The sequence below is a fragment of the Athene noctua genome, chromosome 1 (genome assembly GCF_965140245.1).
Source record: "Athene noctua chromosome 1, bAthNoc1.hap1.1, whole genome shotgun sequence".
Classification (NCBI taxonomy): domain Eukaryota; kingdom Metazoa; phylum Chordata; class Aves; order Strigiformes; family Strigidae; genus Athene; species Athene noctua.
The window spans coordinates 109,287,716-109,313,224 of record NC_134037.1 but is presented as its reverse complement, the minus strand read 5'-3'; the positions used below and the strand labels follow the sequence as shown (position 1 = coordinate 109,313,224).

Here is a 25,509-nt window from a genome sequence, read left to right as displayed (position 1 = left end):
TCCAATATGCTGCACCTGAAATAAGTTTAGGGATGGTCTTCTCTGAGAAGAGTCTATTTTAGACAAAGCAAATGATTCTGGATTTTCTCCCTGTCTATTCAAAACAGACTGGTCTGAACCACACAAGAGTTTGCAAATGAGAATGCTAATTTTGACTAAATGAAAGCATTTACAAGTAAATGTAGAATTAGCACTCACTACTAATCTGGAAGCAAGAATTCAAGTGCAGCTTGAAAGTGTAAGGCAGCACAGCAGTCAAATCTTGTGAGGGCTCCTCAGCCTTCCTCTGTGGGCACACAGATGTGGAAGCACAGAAGGCAGAGGAAGGGGAGCGAGAGGTCTCATCTCTGCTCAGAAAACAGATCCCCAACCCGTCCGCCCTAATGATTTTCTGTCATGGCGTACCAAGGGGCCTTCAGCACAAAGACTCCAATGTGCCCAGCAGGAGCGTTCACTTGCCTTCTGTGAAAGAAACTACAGCCTATTCTTGAGTCTAAATCCCTGTGGGATGGAGCAGGGTTCTGCTGGAGTGACTCTTATTTAACAGCTTTCATCTCAATTAATATTGTGAAATAATACTAATCCATGCAATTGTTACTGGTGGATTATATTTCCCTGTGCTTGCAGGGGTAGGGAAGTATATCGGAAATGACTGGAGGACAAAACCCTACTGAAATCAGTCATCTGGATACAGTTTAAGAGTGTTTGAAGCTCAACTGCACACACTAGGGACCGTTGCTGGCAAAAACATACAGCCCTTCAAGTTCAATTTTCTTTGAGCAGTTTGCCTTCAATCTGACCTTTGTAACGGCTGCAGTACAGAATCGATAGGGTGAGTAAAATCTCACATCAAAAAATTCAAGAAACACACAGGTATTATCCAAAGTTTTACTGCAAGTTTCTTTTAATTTTGAATTAATCAAATTTTTTTTCTTTAGGAGCAGGTATTTACAATAAGCTGCAGGAGCAGTGCAAAGCCACAGTGTCTTGAGCCCCTCCAGGGCTCTGATTTTAGTTAAGAGTACAAATTCGGTGCAGAGGTACCTTGGGCTATAATCACTCTCACCCAACCCCTCCTCCTGGTTGGAGCTACAGGCACCCGTGTGTTTCAGCTGCTCCTCCCGTGTTGCTGCCCCAGGAGCCTGGCACAGGGGAGCTGAGCTTCCTCACAGCCAGGAAGCTGCTTAACAGCCCAGGCTGGAAGAGAAAGGCAGCCAGCAGTAAGCTGGCTAGTTTAAAGGTACTGTAGATCATCGATGCTGATTAACTGACGCACTCATGCAAGTTAGGTCTTGCGGGGCTGTTCCCCATTATTTTAGGTGAGGAACCTCACACCTATACCAAGTTGAGTTTTACGGCTGCCATGAAGAAAAGCCTTTCCTAACAAACTGTTATTAGTTAAATTATTAGTGGTAAGGTCTATTTTTTAATTTCAGAGCAAGAGACAGGAATACTACAGAACAGATTTTAGAAGTTTGTGCTCAGGGCAGAAGATAACCAAGTAATCTTCATGCTACTTTCTTAGCCTAGCTGAACAAAATAAACCCAACCCAAAATCAGTATGTCCCTGCAGCAGTATCTCATTGAGATACACTGCATTCGTCTTGCTCTCCTCTCTCACATCTGGTCAAGAATAAGATCTAATTACATAGACTACAGGAGACTCAGTAGGGCCTATACATGTGCTAAGCTATAACCATTTATCCTGCTGTTTGTTAGGGGAGTTGGTCGCCTTCCTTTCTCCAAAGTTGCTCTTTCTCTACTTTCCCAACAAACTGCAGAATATCTTCAGCAAGAAGTTCCGGTTCCTCCAAAGCTGCGAAGTGGCCACCTCGAGGCATGAAATGGAAGGAAACTATGTTGGTGTATTTCTTCTGGGCCCAAGCCTGGGGTGTGTGCATGACTTCATTAGGGAAGGAGGCAATGCCAGTAGGTACTTGTACTGTGAGCCTGAGAGAGGAGAGAGAATAATTTTAATCTTTCAAACACTTAACTCTGCAAGAAATGGAAAGTCCCATGGCAATGTTGTTAAACATTTGGGCACACTGTCGTTAGGCAATTAAAATTCAACTTCCAGGTCCTAAATTTGAAGACTAGACAACACTCCCATTCCTGGGAAAAAAACCCCAAAATTTTTGCACACATTGATAATAAGGCAATTTTGTAACGGAGCTGGGGCCTGAGACTTAGAAGCATGGATGGAAACTGAGAAGAGAGCCCTAGGACGTGGTGGGTATCAAGTTTCCTCATGCTGCATTCAGGGCTCAGGAGTCATGTATTGAGGGGAAAGCACACAATTTGACAAGGGCTGGAGAGAGATTTACAGTGAAGATTACAACTGGAACATGTTGAGCCTGGCAGGACAACTGGAGGGTAGGCAGGGGAAAGAATTATCTTGAACTGCTGCAGAGGGGGAGGAGAGGGGAGGAAGAGTAAATCTAGACTAGGTCAGAGGAAGCATTTCTGAACGTGAGACTGTACCCTGTAAAGTAGCTCTTGCTTTTAACTGGCATGAATGCACTCTACAGAACAGTTTGCACATTAGTAAGTGTGGGAAGCAACTGGATATGAGGAGAAAAGTATCTTAGACAGTGGAATGATCCACACTTGTTATAAACAGAGCAACTTTTTCTGGGTTTAAATACTCCAGTGCACATAAGCTGCATTGTCAGAAGTGACAGACTTTAAAATGTAGATACAAAAATTGTTGTGCATGTAACCACTGGAAACCTGAAAACAGGGTGCCTCATTTTACAGAGGACTTTGAGACTCTCTCCTCCAGGCACACAGAAGCTCATGTAGCTCATCTCATGTAGGCAGAACTGGAGCAGGATACTGCCCACAGCATAGCCACAACAGCTTCGAGAACTGAGTCAGCTTCTTGGGAGCATCGTTTCACAGCTAAATAAATACCACAGCAGTGAGCTGTGGTTGCAAATACCTCAGGGCAGGTTTAAGCCTTCACTGATACTCAAGCTGACACAAGTATATGCAGCCAAGCTGCTGTCTTAAGTGTCTGTGCAGCAGTAACATCAGTCTTACTGACTTTGAAATTATGCAGTTTGTTGGTCTACTGAAGTTGCTTCCAAAGGTAGGACTTAAATCTTTTGCAGAAATAGGCAAACTGTGTCCGGAAAAGTACTAGAACTACAAACGAAATAAGCTATAACAAAACCGGCTGCATGACTCAGTCACAGGCTAATTTAGTAACTGAAGTAAAATCTGGAAGTACTTGTACGTGCTTTTCCCTAGTTGGATACACTGTGAATGGGAGGTCCTCAAGCAGTGCCTCCAGTCAGTTCTCCCTACTGATGGTTCAGGATTCTTACCTAATTACCGTGTTTTCCAAGCACAACACAGTACATCAACTAACAGACCTGTCCTGCAGAGGAACACTGTGATAGAGCATTGATTTTCCTTAGCATTCAGGAACTTGCAGCAGCTGTAAGACATAAGCAACCTCTCTGCAACCGTAAAATTAAGTTCAGGGCAAAATAGTTAAAGAAAAAAACACCCACCCCTTACCTTTCATGTTTCTGTGTGCCTATCCCCTTCTGCAAATTTTCCTTGTAAAAACGCATTGAGGAGACTATGGAGCCTGACACCCAGTAGATCATGATATTGGTGAGCAGATCATCCAGGTTGAACTTCCTGAATAGGTAAACCCAGAGACTGCTTAGTTAGAACCAAACACCGTTTTGCATTACTTTAGCAGGGACTTGACTTTGGTTTGGTTGTAAGAAAAAAAAAAGTTACAGGAAAATATTGCTAACTTGTTCAAGAAAAAGAGTTGAGAGGTGAAGTATGCTACCCCCCTCTATCTGTCAGTGACCAATTAAGCACGTTAATGGCTTTCAGACACAAACCAGGAAGTGACATTTTAACTCCTAGATGGAAGGCAGACTCAAGAGGCACCTGAGGCTCCAGCACAGCTGTCGATACTGTCCGTAGACTGGGAGGGCAGGAGCAGAAGAAGGATGTAGAACAGCTTGTGCCATTTATTATTCATAATTTGAAATGCTACCATGAGCCTTCGATAGAGCCATCACACCAACACGTGCTGTAAACAGTGCATGTTTCCTATCGGATGAGCTGTATGCAGTGCAAACATTTATTCAAATCCATTGTCACTGGAGCTTTTCAGAACATGCCCCTTCGCTCCATTCCTGCCAGGCACCTCAGCAATTCGCAAAGGCGACTTCATCTCAGGTTTCTGCCGCACACTAAGAATGATCCTTCCTTAGCAAGCGGTAGGTAGATGAAGCAAATTCTGATCAATCTAAAGCAAATTCATAGAGTTAGGTATTAGTATTAAAAAGAATCATGAGTTCTGTTTCTCAGCATCTTAATGTAGGTTAAACTTTTGGTTTTCTGCCCAAATGAGATTCTTCCACCTAAGTCAGTTCAATACCCAGAAGTTGCAGGGTGTATCTTTTCCAGAAGATCAAAGTGGCAAGGGAGTACATGAGCCTTCATGGTCTGTTTGCTTCTTTGCATGCTGTAGTACAGCACTGTACCATCTGTGGTCACTACAGGCTCCCTACCAGTTGTGAGGCGATCAATTCAGCCAAACTTCTTTAGCTATGACTGGGCTTAGTCACCTCATCCAAAATGGCATAAGAGGAAACACTTACCTCCCTAGTCCTCCATCCTCTAAATTACGGAATTCCAGATCAGTCCATGTAGAAAACTTCTCCAAGATGTATGCGGCCAGTCCTACAGGAGAGTCGTTCAAACCACAGCCTGGAAAGGAGGAGGAAAATGTAATTAAAATGGCAGTATCCGACTACTGAACTCAGACTGTCACAGAAGCGGCCCATTAGAATACAGGGTAGATAACTTTACAAAGCTGTTCCAGCAGCTGTGTTCTTAAATAAATAAAATAGTGGAACAAGTTGGAGCCATTTATTGTTGAATCATAAACTGATAGTATCTGCAAACCAACAGGCTCCGCATTAGCTCAGACTGTATGTTTTTTTGAACTGATGTAACAGTATTGGATTTCTGCTGGCTTTTTTTTTTTTTTCTTGTAAAGTAATAAGATTAAGCTCTATGTGCCAAGTAGGGTTTGCTTCCATTAATCTGGAAGTTGTCACTTATTAAACAGCATTACAGGGCCAAACCCCACATGCCTACACACGACCAGGAGAATTTGCACCATTATCTAGCAGCAAAAACATTTTAAGGATTATTAGAAAGTCATTAAGGAAAAGCAAGGCTCTACTAAAAGGTCCATCCTCTGAATTCACAATAGCCAACTGTCTTCATGAGAACAAGGCTTAATTTTTTTTTTTTTATGGTTTGTTTTGCTTGGACAGAAGAAACACACCTGCTCCTGAAACTCTGCTAATACGTCCTAGTGCTGTGAAATCCAGGGACCATAAACTGTCCCAGCTGCTCGGCAAAACCTTAGAAAAAGCTTTTCCTGAGGAACAGCAATCTATATTTGAAGTTCCAGCCACGCAATCCAACCTTTCTGAAAGAAGCCTAACATTACAGCTAGCACCATTTCGTCAGCAACTGCTATTTAAACATGATAATTGACTTTCAGTTATTAAACAACTAACGTTGATAACTGAAATACCAAATGTTTGAAAGAGTTATATTGAGCATGCTTCCCAGATCTGCAGAACTGGACAAGAAATAGTCTATTCTTATAGACATGCTGTGAACAAAGAAGAGTACGTTGGTTTACATATAGGAAAAACTGACACTGATCCTAACAGTACTTTGAATACAGGCGCTGCCTGTTTCAGTCCATTGAAAATTAACCCACACTCCATACAGGTTTCCCAAGGAATAAGTGTAAAATCAAATCCACGCAAGCCAGTCTGATTAAAAGCCAGCTCTGAAGCAACTGAGTATAGTATTAGCAAGCACAGTACAGATATATCAAGAGCCAGAGACCACTACCTCGCTTTGGACAGCTTGCAAGATAGCCCTGTACCACCAGAAGACTGTGGTAGCCTCCATGGCTGCGCTTCTTCCAGCTACCTTACGCTCCCTTCTTCAGAGTGTTTTTCCTCCCTGTGGGAACCTGCCACCTGCCACACTCTTCTCTTCTTTGTCCTCGGAGCTGCAGGAATGCTCCTGCTCCAGCTCCCAAAACATGAACTGGCTACTGGTTTCCAGTCTGCACAGTCTGCTCTGACAGACCACGCATTACTGGCGGGGACAAGAATCAGCCAGGAAACCAGAGCAGAAGGAGCATGGCTAGGTGTCTTTCAGCCACCAGCTTCCCCACCTTTTCTTAAAGCACAAAAGGAATTAGAGACTAGTAATTTTTAGAAACCAAAGCTCAAAGGAAGCAAAATTATTTAAAATCCATACAATTACCATTTTGCCTACACATTAAGAATATGCCTTGCTTCTGTAGGTAAGCTTATGGAAAATCATTAAGAAAGTTTCCTCAGCTATGTTTTTAATAAAATCCGTGAGTGAACTGCTGCCACACTAAACTAAAATATATTCATTATTTTTAACTCAGTCGTCCAATTCAGTTGCAAAGATGTTTTCAAAACAGACACACTTAATACTCAGATACTTAAAGCAGTTAAGCAATCTGAGTGACTGCCTCATCTAGAAAGAACATTCATAGGTACACTTTTTTTTTTTACTCGAAAGTCTGCAAGTGATTCAGAACAATGAGTGAAAACGAAATTTTATTTTATACTTTTCAAGTATTACTTATCCCTACAAATAAGCTACATTGTGAGCTGAGACAGCTAACAGCTTCTTGTAGTTTACATCATTTGATTGTGATCCATTCTCTGTGAAGAAACTATCTTTTGCTCTCAGCATAGCTGCGTTTGACATAGAATTACAGTCCCCAGTGATAGCAGAAGTGGAAAAGTATTAAACTATTTTATTTACGAAAACTGAAAATTAGGTCAGAGCCACTTAGAGCATGCTCAGTTTTCATGTGCAGATTTACTGCTTCTGCACACAAAAGTGAGTGTAATACTACACACACATATGTAACCTTTTCTGGCTTGCATACAGAAAAGGAGCCCACCTTTTAAAACCTTTAACCTTCCTACTTCAGTTTCCCTGAAAAAAGCCTCTGATCATCTGCATATTTTAAGCAGTAATTTTTTTTCCTATGAAAGTACAAGTAAAATGAACAGACTAAGTATTATGAGCTCAAAAGGTTGTTTTGTTTGTTTGTTTGTTTTACCAACAGTATCAGGCTTTGTAGCCTGTATGTGAGCATAGCCAGACTCCAGCAAGATCCTGTAGAGCCCTTTTTTCAAGAAGGGAAACATCCGCCTAACATCTTCGTCCTGGAAACCGAAGAGCCCTGGAAGATAGCGGCCCAGCAGAATGGAGAGCAGGTGAAAGAATCCCATCTTCGTAACTGAGGCTAGATTTAAATGGAGACCTTTCACATGGCTAAAAATAAAAACAGAAAAAGCCCCCACAGATTAACAAAAATAAAATGTGATTCAAAGTTGTTATATTTTAAATGTTATTAACAAAAGGGGACATACTTGAATTTGACCTGCTAATTACATCACGATACATAGCTGTACTTCGTAGTGTGGCTTTTCACACAAAAATGACAAGTCAAAGGGGCAACTGTCAGCAATCAGTACACACTCCTGGGCACTAAGCCATAAATCCTCCTTTTGTTACAAGTACTTATCCCACTCCAGACCCCCGTGGGGCCATTGCAAAACTACTGCACAACTGTTTGAAAGAAGAGGCATATAGTGCAAAGGTATGTCATTTTGGATCACTGCTTAATGCTGAGCACTGAAGAGAGAAACTACACAGTGCCCATATAAGGACTTGGACAGGAACTCTCAAAAGTGCACAAGAAATAACTATTCAAAGAATAAAACAGCTTTGCATGCCAGTCATACAGCACTGTACCAACGGGGAACTCACCTGGGAGCAATCTGGGCCAGATTGGTGCAGATGAGCCAGCCCCAGTCACCACCTTGTGCGTAGAAGTCCTTGAATCCTAGTCTGACCATCAATTCGTAAAAAATAGAAGCAGCACTTACAGAATCAAAGTCTGCATTAAAAGAAAAAAGAACACTTGCATTAATTCCAGCTATGCTTCTGACTGTGCAGCATTTATTCTCCCAATAAAGGCAAAATTCAATTTCCTAAAAAGCTACAAGTTCATTTTTCCTTGCCTGAGAGACTATATGGAAGCCCTTGTCACATTACCCAGGCAAAGTCTAGAGAGAAAGCAGAAACCCTGAGGACAAAGTCCAGCCTTCACTGCAGACTTGTGTTCTCCTAACCCCATCAGTTGGTTGCCCACATGCCCCACCGAGGGGTTGCCAGAAACCCTTTAAACTGTAGTCATACACCAGCTGAGCCCTCTCAGAAGCACAGAGCATTGCCCAGGGAACATGTTTCCATTTTGTCTACTGTCAGCACAGTCTTCTCTTAATGATACTCAGAAACTTTAATTTTCCACTAGTAATGCACTTCTGCACTCCGCTGAACACTGACCACATAAATCATAACCAGGGAAGCAGAGAAAAGCAAAACCAATCTTTCCCACATCGTTCACCTGCACACATAATTAAATACTAAACTCAGTATCACTACTTTAAATACTACCTTGCTCCAATTTGTTGCAGCTTGTGTTTGTGTAATTCAGAGCACAAGCTGAGCAAGCAGGTATTTGGCTGCAGTCTACCATGTAGATATATGAACTGATTTGTTCCAGCTGTTACTTCTCACCTACTGTATAATGCCATTGAATATGGATTCAAAACATCCAAAAGAAACAGTAACAAATTAAGTTTACTCTTCCTGCTCACCGACCCACAATTCACGGACTCAATTACAATTAATGAGTTGTCACTTTGGAACTTTTTATAGGCCTTTGAAATTATCTATACATTGCTCCTGAGACTAATTAATCGTGTCACCTGAAGTCACACTGAGATCTCCCTCTTCCCACATGACACACAGGATCTTTGTTTCTACACTGGGAAAACAGGAAGAGCCAGGAGTTACTGGTCTGCTAACAGGGGCCAGCTCACTGTGAGACTAGGCTTGTGTTCAGTTTCTTCTCGTCATACATCATACCTTTTTTGTGGGGTGCTTCGGAGAAACCATAACCAGGGATAGATGGGCAAATAACTTCAAAAACGTGTTCATCACTGAGGCCATGGCTTGCAGGATCCGTCAGGAGAGGGATAATTTTGTAAAACTCGTAAAATGAGCCAGGCCAACCATGAACCATCAATAATGGCTTTGCAGACTGGCCTTCAGGCAAATGAGGTGGCTTTACGTGAACAAAATGGATATCAATGCCTGTAAAAATAAAATAATTAATTAACATGCCCGAATTTACCACAACACTGAAACTAGTCATGGAACAGATTATGAAAAATCTTTTCTAAAGTCCTTTTTGGGTGAGCATGCAAACACACTGCACTTCTCTGGATCCATTTATCCAAAGACCTTAAAGTACTTTATAATGGGCAATTCAGCATTACAGCAGCCAAATGAGGTCGGCATATTTCTGTTTTAAAATAAATTGGCAAATTAAGACACAGAAGTGAAGCAATCTACTAACGGTAACACGGTGACTCACACAGCTTAAAGGCAGAAGAGACAATTACATCATTTAGCCCAAGTGCCCTTAAATTTTACCCAAATGTCCCTATATGGCACCAGATAGGCTTCAGCCAACCACAGATTTTTCTTCCTGAAAGTCATACAATTGCAACTTGAAGGCATCAAGAAACAGGGAATCCATCATAACTAGCAGCTGTTTGTTTGGGGGCGTTACTCACTCTCCTTGTCTCGTGCATGCCTTACTTTCCATTTAGGCTTCTGTCTCCAGCCATTAATCCTAACGTTACAGCAAAAGGAATTTTAAAAGCCTTCAGTATGTATTCTGTGTCTATGGAGGCCTCCTGTAATCAAGGCAGAAATCTTAACTGCTGATAAACCAATCATGCTGAATCAAAGATTTGAAAAAATGCCTTCCTAAAAGAGTTAGTGTTCAGTTTTGCAGATCTTTTTTGCCTTTTGTCCAAAGCTTTCAGTATCTCTTTAAGTGAGAAATCCAAAACAAGCAACTACATTCTAGGACCAGTCTCCTCACTGTTAAGTAAAAGGGTAAAAATTGCAGTCTATTTCCTTTGTGATCCCTACAATATGTAAGCAGTAGGCTTCACACAGTGTTGCACTAGTCACTCCAGGTGAACTGCTTTGCCTCAAATCTATTCAGGGCTTTGCTTTCCAGGAAACAATAATTTGCTCCTAGTAGAGCCTGAATGCCTCACTTCTTGATGTATTTAAGCACATTTTACTCACATCAACTCCAGCTCACCAGCAATCCCACCCTCTTTCACTGACTGTGATTTCCCCATCCTTGACAATTCTGTGGATTTCTGTAGTCTCTGAATAGCTTTGAAGTGATGACAGAAGCTAGGAATCTGATATATGGCATGTTTGATCTTGTCTTTTCATGTCTCATCTCTGTAATCATTCCTAACGCTGAAATTTCTCTTCCTATTGCTATACATAGTGCATTGTCCTTAGCTTCTTTTCCCTTTCTTGTCTCATGATACTATTTTTTTCTTTTTTAAGGGAAGACATTTTGCTTTTATCTTTTTCAGCACTAGCCATGTTGGTTTTCAAATAAAATCTTTATGTGCTAACCACTATGTAACAACTGTTTAATGTCCCAAATCCATTTAAAATATTATGAACTGCCCCATTTGAAGTAATGTACAATTATGGGTGCAAGTAAAAACATAATAGCATAATCTCAAGCTTGAATTTTGCCATCATGTGAGGTAATTGCCTGCTGTGCTCTAAATCTACAACTGTACCCCTGAATGACCCAAGCACAACCCTAATTTAAGCATTTAAAACATCCGGTTTGACCAAGCTCCAGCACCAGCAGACCTTAGCTGAATGGCCTCTTTCACAAGGTGTCTGTACTTTCAATGAAAAGACAAACATTCACTCACACCTGGCAGCAGATCAACCCCAAGGGAAAGGCATTCTACATTTCTGGGGCTGTGAATGCTTGAAATGGTGCAGCAGAGTGCATCTGCCCTGCCACGCAGGGACAACGTGAGCAGCCAGCACACCCAGCCAAGGAGGGCTGCCAGGCTGGTGGCATCACCCTGACAGTGGCAGCTGGGGAACTACGTGGAGCAAGAGGCAGCATCTGTGGGTATTTCTGCGTGACTGCATGCAAGTCAGGAAACACGTGTACATCTTAGGATCCAGTTCTGTTCCCAAATGCCCGTGCTTGGCTCCTGTTAACACCAGCTGACAGCCCATCCACGCACAAGGGAATTCCATTTGTCATTCCATGTCCTAAAGGCTTCAGTTACAATGAAGGGGTTTCTTGCTGCTTCAGCAGCAGTGCCAGTGGTCCACGCCACGGCAGCACGGCCCATGCAACACAACCACGGCATTCTTACTGCTGAGATCCCTTTAGACAAAATTATGTATTGCTGTTTGCTTGTTTTTTAAGGGAAAAAGCCATGCACCTTGAATCTTAGTTTTGAATTGCGGGTACTTGTTGAGGACTTCAACTTGTTTCTTCCAATTGAACTGGTTTTTCCAGTAGGAGACAACCTTCCTGAGATACACCGAGTTAGTCCCATAGTGGAAGCAACTGTTCTCCAGGGGCTCAGTGAATCGAGCCTGGTCAAGTCTTCTAAATAAGTCCTATAGGGAAAGAGAAAGAAGAGACATTACAAGCACTTGTGTCTGCCATCTTGTGCTCCACTGTGCATGGTTTCTAGTTTTTCCCCAAGTGAAATGATAACAATGAAAAAAACATCTCTAATGACACCTGTGCATTTTGCTGACGCTCCATCAGCTGTTCCAATGCTTTTTCTCCTCCAGATGGCCTCCTTCCTCTTCCATTCACAGCTGTTCTTAACACTCTGTCTTTGTTTTGCAGGGCTGGCTAACCTGTTTGCCAGGCTGATAACCACAGAGGACTATACACTCTTCTGACAGTACTGTGGCTTCACAGTTTAAGTCTTGTTGTCTTTCCGTGGTGCTTTGTTCCCCAGGTTACTGGCAAGCCCAGCCTCACAAATCAATGCGTGGATTTGGCCCAAACCTTTTGCTCTCCTTCCCAAACAAAGAGGCTCCGTGTCTACGGTGGGAAACACGGAGGAATTTCACATGGCCACAAAATTGGTGAAACTGCACTGGAATTAAAGCTTCCCAACCTAGAGTAACTATGGAAGTGACCTTCCCACTGCACTTCAAGGTTACAGGGAATGCTGAAGATACTGCAAAATCAGTCCAAAATCACGCAGCAGGGGACAGCCAAGATGCCCTTCCTACTGCGAACACCACCACAGAATAGTTGAGGGTAGAAGACAGGTCTGGAAATCTAAGCCTGCTCAAGTCTCTGTGGGGTTTAAACCTGGACAGCATTTTCTAAGACAGAGATAGCTCTCACTGACTAAGATGAGTTAGGTGTACGCAGTGGCTCACGCCTCACACTGAACAGGCAGTCTCAGTCTAGGCAAGATGTCAGTATCCTCACTGTTTTGATATCTAACGTGTACAGAAGCGTGGATTTTTAAAAGATGTTTTTAACATGTCTTTACATACATGGTTTTTGTCCATGTTCAACACCTTTTAAAAAATGTTTTAGTAATATATGTAATATAACTTTAACTCCTAGTTTACAGAAGAATATATTTAGAAACAGAGTTTTCTACCGATGGATTATGTTGCAATAGCTGTCATAATACCAAATTGTGTGTTTCAAAAACATCTGTAAATTAGAAATTAGAATTATCTAGCTTTGTGTCTGCAGTGTAAGGGGAAAACATATTGGAGATCAATGTCCATTGATATTACTAAAGAGGGCAAACAAAGTGTTAAAAAACCCAGGCCTTGCTGAGAAAATAGGAATCCATTATAAATGAACAGTATGAGCAAGCCCATGAGTACTGTTTGAACCGCTAACTCCACACAGATATATGAAACTGTGCAATCCTGGACTTAAACACACACACAAGCAAACTCTTGCTATCTAACAAATTCTGCAACGTATGTGTTTACTGTAATTACCACTGTGGTATTAGTGTTGACCAAAGTAGATCATTAATTACAGAAGAATCAGCATCCAACACAGCTGCAAACATAAAGCAGTCAAGAGACTTAGATATTCATAATTGCTCTTGAAAGAAAAAAAAGAAAAAAAAAGACATCATTCTTATTCTGGTCTACACAATCAAACTGAGGAAGGTGCACAAATGGGAACACATAGCTGAGTAATCTGTAATATGATTTTTATGTTTATTAGGCTTTACAGAGTAGATTTATATACTAGCAATCTTGCAACAGCCAGCTGAGAACAAAATTGTATAGCATGCTGTGAAATCTGCCTATGCATACCTATCTTCTGAAGTACTGAAAAAACCCCTCCCCAAGTCCTGGACATCATTGCTCATTCTCATAAACGTAACTATTGGTTCAATTTTAAAATTACTTCCAAACAAGTTCTGCATTTATTTAGCCATTTCTTTCTTCTCTCCCCCCAGTATAGAGATTTGCTTACACTCAGCTCTTCTTCTGTAGTTTCCACCTTAAATGGCCGAATAGTTGTATCTTCTTCAGTGTCAGGCTTTTGTCCCCTGCCCCACCATCCCTCTTTGAAGGGTAATGTCTCTTCTTTCTTCTTGGAAAGTAAGAAGTAGATGATGACTGTCCCCAGAACCAGGAATACTTCGAGCAGCATAATGCCTGCAAAGGAAGAACAGAATTCTGGCAAGCCCAATCAGATAGTTCCGAGACATGCAACTTACTTTGTAAAGAGTATAGTGGTTTACTCGCTCTTAAAGATAGGATTCAAACTACATGATGTTCTGTCATTCACAAGACATCAACACTTCTATAAAATTTCAGAAATACGATGCTTTAACCTACACAACTTAAATGGGGAGGAACTTAAAAGACATTTAGTAAAAACAGAACTCAAAGCAAGTCAAGATCATATGGCTTGGTAATTAATTAAATAGTCCACTGATTAAACACGCCATGTTGGCTTCCTCAGTGGCTGCTGACTGCTGCTAAACTTCAACAGTAAGGGAGATGACTGTGGATATAATTCAGGTTTAATGATTTCTCTTTCTCTGAAGCTCTAGATTTGCCACAAATTCGGAAGCACAGCATCTCTTCAGTAAGGCTCACATATCCATTGTTACAGATTTAGAAGGAAAAAAAAAAAAAAACCAAGACACATATAGAGAATAAAAAGAGCGTGAGGGCAACCACCTTGTACCTCCCAATCAGCGTGGGCAAGTGGAGCAGGGATATATTTACCTAACCCTTGAACAGCAGTGCAAAGGGTAGAAGGACCTTCATTTTCTTTCTCCCTCTCAACTGGTTTAAAGAGAAAACAAAAGACCACATGCATGTTCTCCTGGCTCTAACACAACCTTCCCCAAAAGACAAAATTCTGTCAAAGTGAAGAACAACCCGATTTCACAGCATATCTGCATAACTCGACCGCAGGGCTGTTGTGTTTTAGTCGAACAGAACACCTTAACAACAACAAAATCCATTTGAACTGCTTCATGCTGAAAGTAGAAAAAATATTACAGTCTGACTAACTAATCGATGTTTTCAAGCATCCCTTTAAGTATGAGAAATGTTTGTAAGGTGGTTTGGGGAGCAGTAATGTCATTTTAATGCATAGTTTTAAAGAATGTTGTGTTTCAAACATTCATTTGCTGGGGAATTGATAAAACATGAAGTATTCCAAAACTTCTGTAGGGCAAGCATTGTTTATGACACAGAACAATCTTCATTCTCTCCAGAGCAGGAAGGTTTTGTTGGTTTTGCTGCTGCAGAGTAATTTGATGCTCTGAAATTGTTCAAAGGTATTCCTGGATCAAAACAGGAACTGTAACACAGGTTAATGGGAGTTCACGTGATTATAACAGGAGTAAAACTGACCTGTCTTGTAAGTGCCTTTATATGACAGGACACAGAATTTAATTTTCTAATCCCTGACAATAAATGAATAAAATGGTCAAAAAGAGCACTCCCTAAAACATTTGTACAGAAGACAGGTACTATGCAGATAGAGCAGTAAACTACAAAAATATATTGCTTCGACATGCAAGTGCTACAGCCTTGAAAAGTGACTTGAAATTTCTCAGTCCTCAGAGGCTGGAAAAATGGAAATGATAGGCACTGAAAGAACTTGATCCGTTTATTCAGTTCGTTGGTCCTTCTGTAATATCTGTTGTTTGAGGACGTGCTAGTTTTAACTCTATAGTGCTCTCTGGAGCACAAGACAACAATCTTTTCCCACCTCCACCGTACTCAACCATAACTTACCCCAGAATTGAAAACTTTGTCCAATTTCAGCTTGCCTCAACACATAAACCAATGCAGTCTAGGAGCCTCCAGAGCACAATTAAATTTTACTGCAAAGCAGAACTGGAAGGGCTTTTAGAAACCTCAAAGCACTTTACATAGACATAATACCTACCACAGTATTTAATAGCATTTCTATTGCTAAGTCTTCACAGAAAAGAACAGCAACTTCCCTGAAATCACAACACAACTCAGGCCGGGTCTAGACTACAAAGGTTCACCAGCATAACTATTTAAACACCACACACGAAAAATTCAAACTCTTAGCCAATTTCAGTATGCTTACTAAGCCCCATGACAAACAGCCATGCCAGGAGAAGAGAGAGCTGCTCAGTGCCAGCCCCGCTGTTCAGGCAGGATGACTGGGGTACCTAGAAAAACAGAGAACTTTCTCCTGGCTTATGCTGTATCAGCAACATTGCCTCTGCCAATATGGTGACAGAGGCACAGCACCTAACACTGAACTGCTTTACCCAGGAACAGAATCCCAGCCCATTCTCTAGCAAGAAACTTGTATGTCCTAAGTCAGTGGTGTACCCAGATCCACAAAAACATTTCTGCTTCCCCCACCTGCTCTCAAGAAGACTTGAGAAAACAGAATTTTTGCAGCAAAAAACATGGAAGGGATTGTGTGCAAACACATGTATTTTTTGCCCTGGACTGTGCATACAAAGAACTCGCTAAGTGAATATATATCCAACTTTGCAATTAATTCCAAACGGACTTCAGGATGAGCTTGTTTCCAATCCAGCAATAAGCACCAAAATAAATTTCAAGTCTCACAAAAGTTCTGTCTTCTACCACAGAGAACTGGGGCCAGTGACAAATCAAGCTGCATGAGATGTCACTTTGACTCGGAAGAAGCCGCCTCTGATACTGGTCAGATTATTTTTTGCTAACAGAGAGAGATCCCAAGTTGCTCTCTACATTCAACGGCTTCCAGATCACTTGAAAGTACCTGTAAAATTCCTAATTGCAACAGCACACAGCTCCAGCTCTGCTACATTTTTTTCTGAGTGCACAGGAGGATGAGAAAGGCCAAAGTGCGTCAGCAGTATTTTAACTTGCACCAGTTCATAACACACTCAAAGGGATTGTTTTGCTAGTGATGAGTTACTGAAACGCAGCATGCTCCTACCAACCTCTCCAGCCTGTGCTGAGAGGAAACCACTTAGAGCAAATGCGCTCAATGATTTCCCAAGTTTGCTATTCAAGCTAGTTCTCTAAAACTCCTATGTGTTATTGGACCAGCATAAAGCAGCCTCAGTCGTGATGCATCTGCACCAGAATTTCCTCTGCTAATAACTACTCAGCTGTTGTGAGAGGGAAGTTATTAGCCCCTTACACTTGTTCCATGATAACAGCAACACAGCACCACAAATGTGAAAGAAGAAACACTTTTCTATACTTGCAGTTTTCAGAGATGTAAACAACAAAGTGCTGATGGTTTTAGTCTCTGAAGCCTCTTGATGCAACCATGCTGGCATGTTGCCTTTAACAATGACTACTTCAAAGTAAGTTCATGTTTTGTTTTGGCTTTTTCCTCTTTTTATGTGACCAAAGGCAAGACCTCAGAAGGAAATATTTCCATTTATTCCATGGTCAAGTACTTAGGCTCCAAGATTTTGCTGTACTCCAGGGTGGATATTGTTTGTAGACAGCACTTAAATACCTTAGACAATACTTTTATCCTAAAGAGTCCAAGGAAGAATGTTTTTGGTTTGCTACTTCAAACACAAGTTTTGAAAGCAAAATGTTCAAGTGTGACGGATCCAGTAAATAGCCCAAAAAACCCGTTCTTCTTGAAGAAGGCCAAGTGCATCTTGAGCAATATGTTGTTTGCAAGAAAACCCCAAAACTTTCTTACAGTATCTTACTGCTCCCTGTTGAAAACACTCTTGTTTTTCAGCATTTTTTGCATTTGGATTTGCACTGTCCTCTGTTTGTACAGTACCAGCAGAGCAAATAGCTCCACAGGAACAGGGCAGTTATTATTTACATCAAAGCTATGTCCTGTCTCATGCCCTGTCTTCATCAGTATCCAATAATAGATGCCCCGGAGAACTTTTTATGCCCCTATTTACTTTTTAGAGAGGTCACCTATGAAATAGCTTAATGGCAAAATCCCCATCATGTTCTACTAGCAATCATTCACCTTTGTCTTGCAGCATTAGAATCCATCTGAAACATGTTACTGGAGAAATAAACAACTGCAAGGACATTCAACCTAACATCTGGAAACCCATTTTGGCCCAAACGCTACTCAACCCAGCTACTATGGCTTGAAAGATGCACAATACCCACAACTCTGAGTGGTGCCATTAAACCGTATCCGTGCAAACCAGCTGGCGCATGGGTGAGGCAAAAGCTCCAAGAGACCGTGCTGCTTTCAGACACATGCCAGAGGTGATCATGGTTTACAGTTAAAAACATTTACTCTCCAAGGTTGGTTTACCAGCCGACTGCAAGGTAGCTCGGAGCATTTAGCACACTCTGATGCTGTCAGATACAAGGTTTATTGATTAATAATTACTCTGCAGGAGAAGTAACAGCTCAATTTAGAAGTGATGTTTCCATTTATTTTTGTTCTGTTACATAAACTCCCCCATTAGGTTTTACTGAAAAGGCACCCCTCTGCCGCAGCGTCTTTGTTTACAGATCAGTTCGCCTGAAGAGCGGCAATTGCAGGTTACTCTTCCCAACAGATCTGAAGGAAAAACAACCCTCTGAAGGACTTCAAAAACTCATGGCACCTGTAACAGGGTCCCCTAGCAATGACAGCCTAAAAGGGACTAAGACATGGCACAGTCCCAGAAGCTTCACCCTCAGTCCCTGTCCCACCATCTCCAAGCATCACATTTTTGTCATTATGCAACACCAGAAACAGACAGAAAACCATGAAGTGAAGACATTTGTGTAAGAAAAGCTTCATATGTCTGTAGTTTATGGAGCATTATGACAACCTTCAAAATAGCTTAGCAACGCAGGAATTGTTTTGCATACAACCGATAACATCTCCCAGGTGAGCAGAAAATGATACATTAACATTGTAGGAAAGGAGGAGAGGTAGGCATCGGATGAAATAAAGCGTCCTACGCAGGGAATCAAATCAAAGACAGGAAATACAAATCCAACAGAGTTTCTGGCTTGTCTCGATAAGAAATTTAGCATTTAGATTTTTTATTGCCATGGGAGGTGGCATACAATGCTATCTCCAAAACAGCAGGAAGAGATGATATCATTCTGTTCCACAATCTTTTTCTAGACTGTTCGCAATCAGGAATTAGCTGGTACAGCAGGAACCTAATTAAAAGACTACAAGCAAGGAAAGGGGCCACCTCCTCAAAGAAGGAGAAACTACCCTCTCTCTCCCAGGGGGATGGCCAGGCCTCTCCCAGGAGTGGGGCACACTGCCCCCAGGACAGGGCTGGGGTACACTTCCATCAGCCCTGAGGAACATCCCACGCCTGTGGCAGCGAGGCACTGCTCCCTTGCAGCGGTGCCTCTGCTTTGCCCCTCGGACAACAGTAACAGAGACAGTTTAAAGCTCTGGGGGTAACCGTATGCATCACCCAGAACTGGCACTTAGGGGAGGCAGTCCCTGGGGCACCTCATTCCAGGGGAGAGGCTGAGTACTTTACACAACATATTCCCACCTAGTTTTTCCTACAATACCATGACAGTCAAGCGGTATTATCTCTTCAGTACTACACTGAAATCTGGCAGGCACCAAGACCCAAGCCTAGCTAAGCATAAAAGTGATACGGGACTAAGTTGTTACCCACTTTGCCTCACCTGGAGGAAGCACATTTATGCACCCGCTGGCCAGTCAAAGCCCATCTTGCAATCATAATTTAAAATACTGCATGCCACATTTTAGAGAGGAAAATCCTCAATTTAGAACACATATTTAAGCAACACTACTTGCTCTTTCAAATCCATGCCCAACACAGTTCTTATGTGCTGCTTAAAAACATGTCTTATTTATCTCCATTTTCCTTATTTTGCTTTTATTATGCTTGAACAAACCCACTTCCTTCAGCAAGTCTAAAAAAAATCCTCAAATTCCAACAACAGATTTATTTTTTTTTGCACGAATGCAGAGAAGCAACAGAAGCCTGGCATACAACTTGGGGTGCACACAGCTGAAAGCTGGGTCTCCTAGACAGAGCGCTCTCAAATCACATGTTACACTTAAAAAAGGGAAGGATATCATGCCAGTAAAAGTTCTTAAAACAGTTCATAGCCACTGTCCAGCCAACTAAATGACACAGTTGAATAAGACTCCAAAGAACATCCCGAGCTTTACTTCACATTTAATCTCTAATGTCTGAAAAGAAATTATGAATAGCACATTACTCTGTTTTGCCTTCCACCAGAGTTTCTTAGCAATAACGAGGTTAACCTCCTCATCCTATGCCAGTATCTGCACTTTACAGAGAGGAGCAGAAAAAGTGCAGATGAACCCAAATAGTTCAATATTACAGATAAGGAAATGAGATCGAGGTAATTGTTCATCAGGCCTTAAAGGAAATTTGGGCACCATCTTCAGCTTTACTATGTCCTCCATCCCTAAAGAGTAAAAGGTTGCCTTCCTCCACCAATGATGGTACTGCGGCCAATGTTGTGCCCACTCTGATCTCTAGGTAACACTCGGGTTCATCTCGTACTGCTTCATGGTGTGGCACAGCCTGTGTCCTTCTATTTACTGTGGCATCTTCTATTAGTCTAATTCTCTTAAGAGTCTTCCATGAAATCAGAGAGGGAAAGATGTTCTTTAACTAGAAGCTTTACAGGTTTTTTGTATTAGCACTGTTAGAAAACTGTGTTACTAAAACCTTTAATTATTAACATATGCAGAATTGACGTGTCTTGTTGCCTGGGGGGTGAGGGAGGGCGGGGAAATAGTGCAGTTTGAAATCTTGCACTCTGAAGTATGTAAGAACAAAGTACATGACAATCTTTCAGTTAAAATAAGGTGTGGAGATGGAAATGATGAATACAAAGACTGCCAGAGGAAATTTCCACCAATCTGCAAGACAGTAAGATGAGGTGCACACTGTAATTTTAAATTAGGATCATGACTCCAAGTAGTAAGGGCAGCATGAGTGAAAACATGTATGAGAGTGTAAAAAGAAAAAAAATAATATTTTTTTTATAAATTGTGACTATGGAAACAAGAAGAGATAGAAACTTGTTATCTCTCTATGAAGACTTCATTCTCAAAGAAAAAAGGAACTTTGAATGATGAGAGAGGAGGGGAACAGATGGTAGTCGTCATTTTCTGTCAAATAACTGCAACACCAAAAGGATGTGCCAGAGTAAACATGTAACAAGAACAATTCTTGCTACTTCATATCTCTCTTAATAACAACTAAATATTTAAGTTCTCTTTGAATATAAGGCTTCATCTAGAAAAGTGCACTACCTGTACCCACCAGATTGGAGCAATTAAGACTCATGATGAAGCAGCCAAGAGGGCTAGGTCCTCCAACAGAGCTTTATTTTTGATCGGTAATACATAGCCATTTAACTTGAGAGAAAGACTCATCTATCAGACAGCAAAGCACACCCGGGATACAGATGCATTGGGCAGACAGGGCACGCAGAACAAACTGATAGAGCAATAGTTACAGGTCTTCACTGCAGAGTTCAAATGAAGAAAAAACAAAAAAACCTGACTGCTGGGTGAAGCAAAAAGAAGAATTCCTTGAAGTAGAGAAAAAACAAAAAACCAGAAAGTTTGCTGAGCCTTTCCTTGTCTTGTGGATTACGCCTAATCATCTCCAGCAGAGATGTTTCAAAAAAAAGTTGGAGGAATGTCGGAGAATAGCTCACTTTTCAGAGAAGAAACCTAGAAAACAGCTCCTGTTCTTTACCCCAGTAGGATCCCTCCATAAACATGATCACAGATAATGTCCTCATTCTGGCAAATGCATTAGAAGACAGCATCATACACTACTGAAAAAAACAAGGCTACCACGATTCCCACAAAAATATTCCCAGCCCTGCCAATCAGAAAGAATTTAATCAACAACAATATGTTTAAATATATATAAGAGCTAATAATGCCAGTTAAAAAACCCCAAACCATAAAACCCAAGGTATATTCAAATCATTGTGTTAGCCATCCTGCTATGGCTGGCATGACCAAGATATTAAAGCAAATGCCATTTTAGAAGTAGATTTTTGTGCTTTACTTTATATATAAACACCTATTTATGTAAATACCTATTTACACACATAATGATTCTTTGAATTAAAAAATAATATGTTGAGAGGAAGAATCTAGGACTTTTTTAGCAGTAGTATTCAGAACAGAAAAAAGTATTTTCAGCATTAATTACAAGCAGACCAAAGCTCTTCAGAGAGAAGCAAGACGCTCTACTTTCCAAGAGACTTTTCTTCAGGGACTTACACAGTAATTAGAGATCTCTTTGCCACATTTGGAACTCACACATTAAAGAAGACTGCCCTGGTTCTGGGATTGTGCACTGCATGAAGAAAATACTCTTGAAGGCTCAACAAAGCAGTGCACACTCTACCACAAAGGTAAGGCTTTACCTCTGCTCGTCTGGCCACAAAATTTGACTACTCCAACTATAACACAAGAAATGTGCATAGGAATATGCAAGATAATCAATTCATTTTGCCTAGAGCTATAAGCTACCACCTACCACCCCCATCCCCGCTTTGCTACTTCTCCACTGACAAATTACTTGACAAACTATTACTGAAGAAACAAGAATTTCTGGGTGTATTACCATTCCGAAACTATCACCCCAAACCTTTTTATTTACCCGTTATAATTACTTAGAACAAATTGGCCATGTATATTCTATTAAGAAGCCTGAACTTGTTTCACAGTGCTTACCATACTAAAACATTGCAGTTCTATGTCTACAAATACTAGGTAAGTCTGAAAGCTTTGCCGAAGCCCTAGATAAACAAACAAGCTGACAACATGGTATTACCCTATGGAATGACCAAAATACAAAAAATGTAGTAGATCAACAGGGGGTGAAAAAAGGCCCTATAAACCACCTAGTAATCCAAAACCTATTCCGGGCAATTTGTACAGACAAACTGCACGTGGATTCTGGCTGCACTGGTTAGTACCGACTGTGCTCTATTTCAAATTATTTACTTCAACACCATGATTGCCCCTATGAAAGAAACAACAAAATTCGGAAGAAGTAACAAACAAGCAGGGTTTAAGCAAACCCTACACAAGTTTTTATATATTAATTCAGACTGGAAAAGATGTAGAACAAAGAGTCATGAACTTGACACTGTGCCAGGACCTTCCCCACAAAGACTTCAGCTCTGACAAAGATCTAATCCTTGTCCTTGGACAACTCCAACCGTGGATTGATTTTCAAAGCTGCCTAATTGCTTTTGGTGCCTATCTTCCATCGATTTTCAGTAAGCATTAGCAATTTGCGCACTCAAGTCTCAATTTTAGCTTACTTCAGACAGGAGTAATATCCGTTTCAGAGGAGAAGCACGGTATCTCAAAAGAACAGTGCCAATCAAAATATTAACCCCACATTCGTGGCTGTGTAAGTAAATTTGAGCCAGTGGATTCTAAGACTGATCTTATCTTGCAGGTTCACCTACAATAAGTAGGCAAGTTCTCTTGTTTTAGATAAAGCTATGCTATGAAAATAAGGGAAGAGAAAGCAGCCTAATTCAACAGAATTGGAAAATTATGTACTTGATTATGACAGGTTTTAACTGCAGGGTAAAGTCAACATCTCAACTTAATTCTGACAAACTGAGCCAAACTTGAGGAGCAGAGTGTGTCATTTGCTTAATCTTTGCAGATTGCTCAGTTATGCAACAAAATACGGTCATTAAACTTAAAAGGTTTTCTTCTCATCCCTAAAATGCTTGTTCAGCAAATGGAACTATGTATATAGTAATCGTGCAAACAATTTTCAGGTTTGGCAAATGACCCATTAAAAACCAAAAAAGTTCAATTTCATATCCCCATTTAGAGATGAGTAAAAACAAACAAACAAAACAAAAACCAAAATCAAAACCAGACTAAACCATTTATACACCAACAGTTAAAGCCACTTACTCTAAACCCGGAAACCTGGCCAGATTCCCAACGAATGCTAAATAAAATAGTTGTTTCCATAAGTATTGTCGGCAGCAAGGCCAGCTTATCAGGAACCTTAAATCGGACAAACAACCCTGGCTCCAGCAAGCTGTCAGGGAATGTCACATCTGCTCTCCCCCAAAAAAGCCAATTAGAGCCTTCCTGTTCCCAAAGTCAACCCAAAAATCCCCACCCGGGTCACTGTTGTTAATTCAGACTTTAATAATACCCATTGTTAATAATATTTTGATACTACCAGCTGGCAGAGGGGCACACGCTCTTTAAAACAATGGTATTTAAGGCACGTAGGCGCAGAGCCCACTTTCAACGGTCCCTGCTCCCTCGCTTCTCGGCGTTCAACGTCCGCAGGCTGCCGCCGCACACGCAATAACCTGTGAAAGTAGTTTCATTTACTGGACGGCAAGTTCAGGCCGGCGCTCTCGCCTCGCTCCCCTTCCCCTGCGGGCCGCACCGCCGCGGCCGCGAGGGCAGAGACACTGTTTCACACACACACACACCCCCCCCCAAGGCAGGCAACTTCGCACACACTCCTCAGTCCCCGCCCGCGGCGCCGCCTTCCTCAGCTTTGGTCGCCGCCGCCCGGTACCTCGCCCGGCGAGGCGAGGGTCTGCCCTGCCCTCCCTGCCTCCCTCCCCGCCCGGAAGGCTGCGGTTGTCTCGCGGGGCGGCGGCGGTAGGGCACGGCCGCGCCGCTGAGGGGTTTCGCGCCTTTTCCGCCGAGGCGGCGGGGCCTCCCCTCACCCCCCGCCCGCCCGGCGCTGTTACCTGCCGCCGTCGGAGCGGGCACCGGCCCCGCGCACGCCGCGCCTGGCCTGGCCTGGCCGCGCCCGCCCGCGGGGCCGCCCACCGGCACGCCGGGAGAGGGGCACGGAGCCGGCCGGGCCCCTCCGTCCGCAGCCCGCTGGGAGCTGTAGTTCCTGCCGCGGGGGCGGGGAGCGCCGGGCCGCGACCCGAGCGGCGGCACCGGCCCTCCCCGGCCGCCCTCCCGCCAGCGGAGCGGCCGCCGTGGGACAAGCAGACGGCCGCGAAGGCTTTACCGCCCTCGGGCCCGGCTGCAGGCGAAGGGCGCCGGCGGCTCCCTGCCCGCAGCGCTCCGGGACGAAAGCGGGGCGGTGGGACTCCGCCGGGCGCCGGAGCACGGGTACCGCGGGGCGCTGCCGGCTCCAGCCCGGCAAACACTGATGCACTGCGGGCGGGCCAGAGTTGGGGCACGGCCGGGCAGCACCCGAGTGCCGAGCGGCACCACCTGTGAGCGACACGAACGGCTGCTCGGCTCATCTCACCACCACTCGCTGCCCCGCAGCTGGACCGACTCGCGAGAAAGACCTTCAGGCTGCTCCACCCCCCCGGACCGTCCTGTGCAGCACAGCTGGGTGCCCCACGGAAGGGACACACGGAGAACGCATGTAGCAGGGGTGCTGCTGCCCTCAGCCTGCGTTCTGCGAGGCCTGTCTTCCAAAACCTGGTCAGAGAGATCAGAGCAAGGCTCAGAAGGTCAAGCTGTAATAACTAATCCTGTCAGTAAGAACACCACAAGCAACTTCAATTCTTTATTGGCTCTCTGAGTTTTTCCCATTCAGTCTCAGTTTTCATCTAGCACTTCACTGGCAGGTTACTTTTTCTTGTCACCCCCACGCCATCTCAATTCTCTTGTTTGGACTGCTGAAGAGAAGTCTTAACAAACAGACTCGTGATCACAGATAACAATTCCTTTCACATCTTTCAACCTCTTCTACCCAATATCCCAGTCTGCTCAAGCATTCCTGTACTCAAAGTGTACTTGGTGCAGTTGTCGTGCTGTTTAGCTATGAACTGCAATAGTTACTAAATTTAAAAAGTAATCTGTTTTAAAGCAACATGTGCCTAAACTGCTCTGTAAGTAAGGCTTGTCTTCTTTTATTGTTCTGTGCCAAACACGCTGGCTGTGAGTTCTGTTCCTTCTGGGGCATCTGGCTTCACCAACAGCTCCATACTAATTTTCTTGAGGTGCCAGAAGCATCAGCAACCCATCTTTCTTTTGTAGGACTA

At 42.6% G+C, this 25,509-nt stretch overlaps 1 protein-coding gene across 3 annotated transcripts; it reads right to left on the bottom strand.

The window, feature by feature from the left end:
• Positions 1–886: 886 nt before the first annotated feature.
• On the bottom strand, positions 887–24,781 carry EPHX1 (epoxide hydrolase 1). 3 transcript variants are annotated; one of them, XM_074897308.1, is made up of 10 exons: positions 24,247–24,320; positions 23,718–23,853; positions 13,529–13,713; positions 11,487–11,667; positions 9,055–9,282; positions 7,891–8,020; positions 7,178–7,392; positions 4,635–4,743; positions 3,526–3,651; positions 887–1,950 (listed from the first exon to the last, which is right to left on the bottom strand). In XM_074897308.1, exons 3-10 carry the CDS (start codon positions 13,706–13,708, stop codon positions 1,716–1,718), a joined length of 1,404 nt encoding a protein of 467 aa, XP_074753409.1. In that variant the 5' UTR covers positions 13,709–13,713; positions 23,718–23,853; positions 24,247–24,320; the 3' UTR covers positions 887–1,715. The 3 variants fall into 3 exon arrangements, with proteins under 3 accessions (XP_074753409.1, XP_074753412.1, XP_074753411.1); XM_074897311.1 differs by lacking the exons at positions 23,718–23,853; positions 24,247–24,320 and adding an exon at positions 24,765–24,781; XM_074897310.1 differs by lacking the exon at positions 23,718–23,853 and having other exon boundaries at positions 24,247–24,353.
• Positions 24,782–25,509: the final 728 nt, after the last annotated feature.

Bases quoted from the DNA above. Each gene is read 5' to 3' on its own strand.
- EPHX1 (XM_074897311.1), bottom strand. From the start codon at position 13,708: ATGCTGCTCGAAGTATTCCTGGTTCTGGGGACAGTCATCATCTACTTC. The intron at 8,021-9,054 runs GTATGATGTATG...CTTTTAATGCAG, and splicing joins CGAAGCACCCCACAAAAAAG to ACTTTGATTCTGTAAGTGCT. The intron at 1,951-3,525 runs GTAAGGGGTGGG...CTCCTCTCTCAG, and splicing joins GGCACACAGAAACATGAAAG to GCTCACAGTACAAGTACCTA.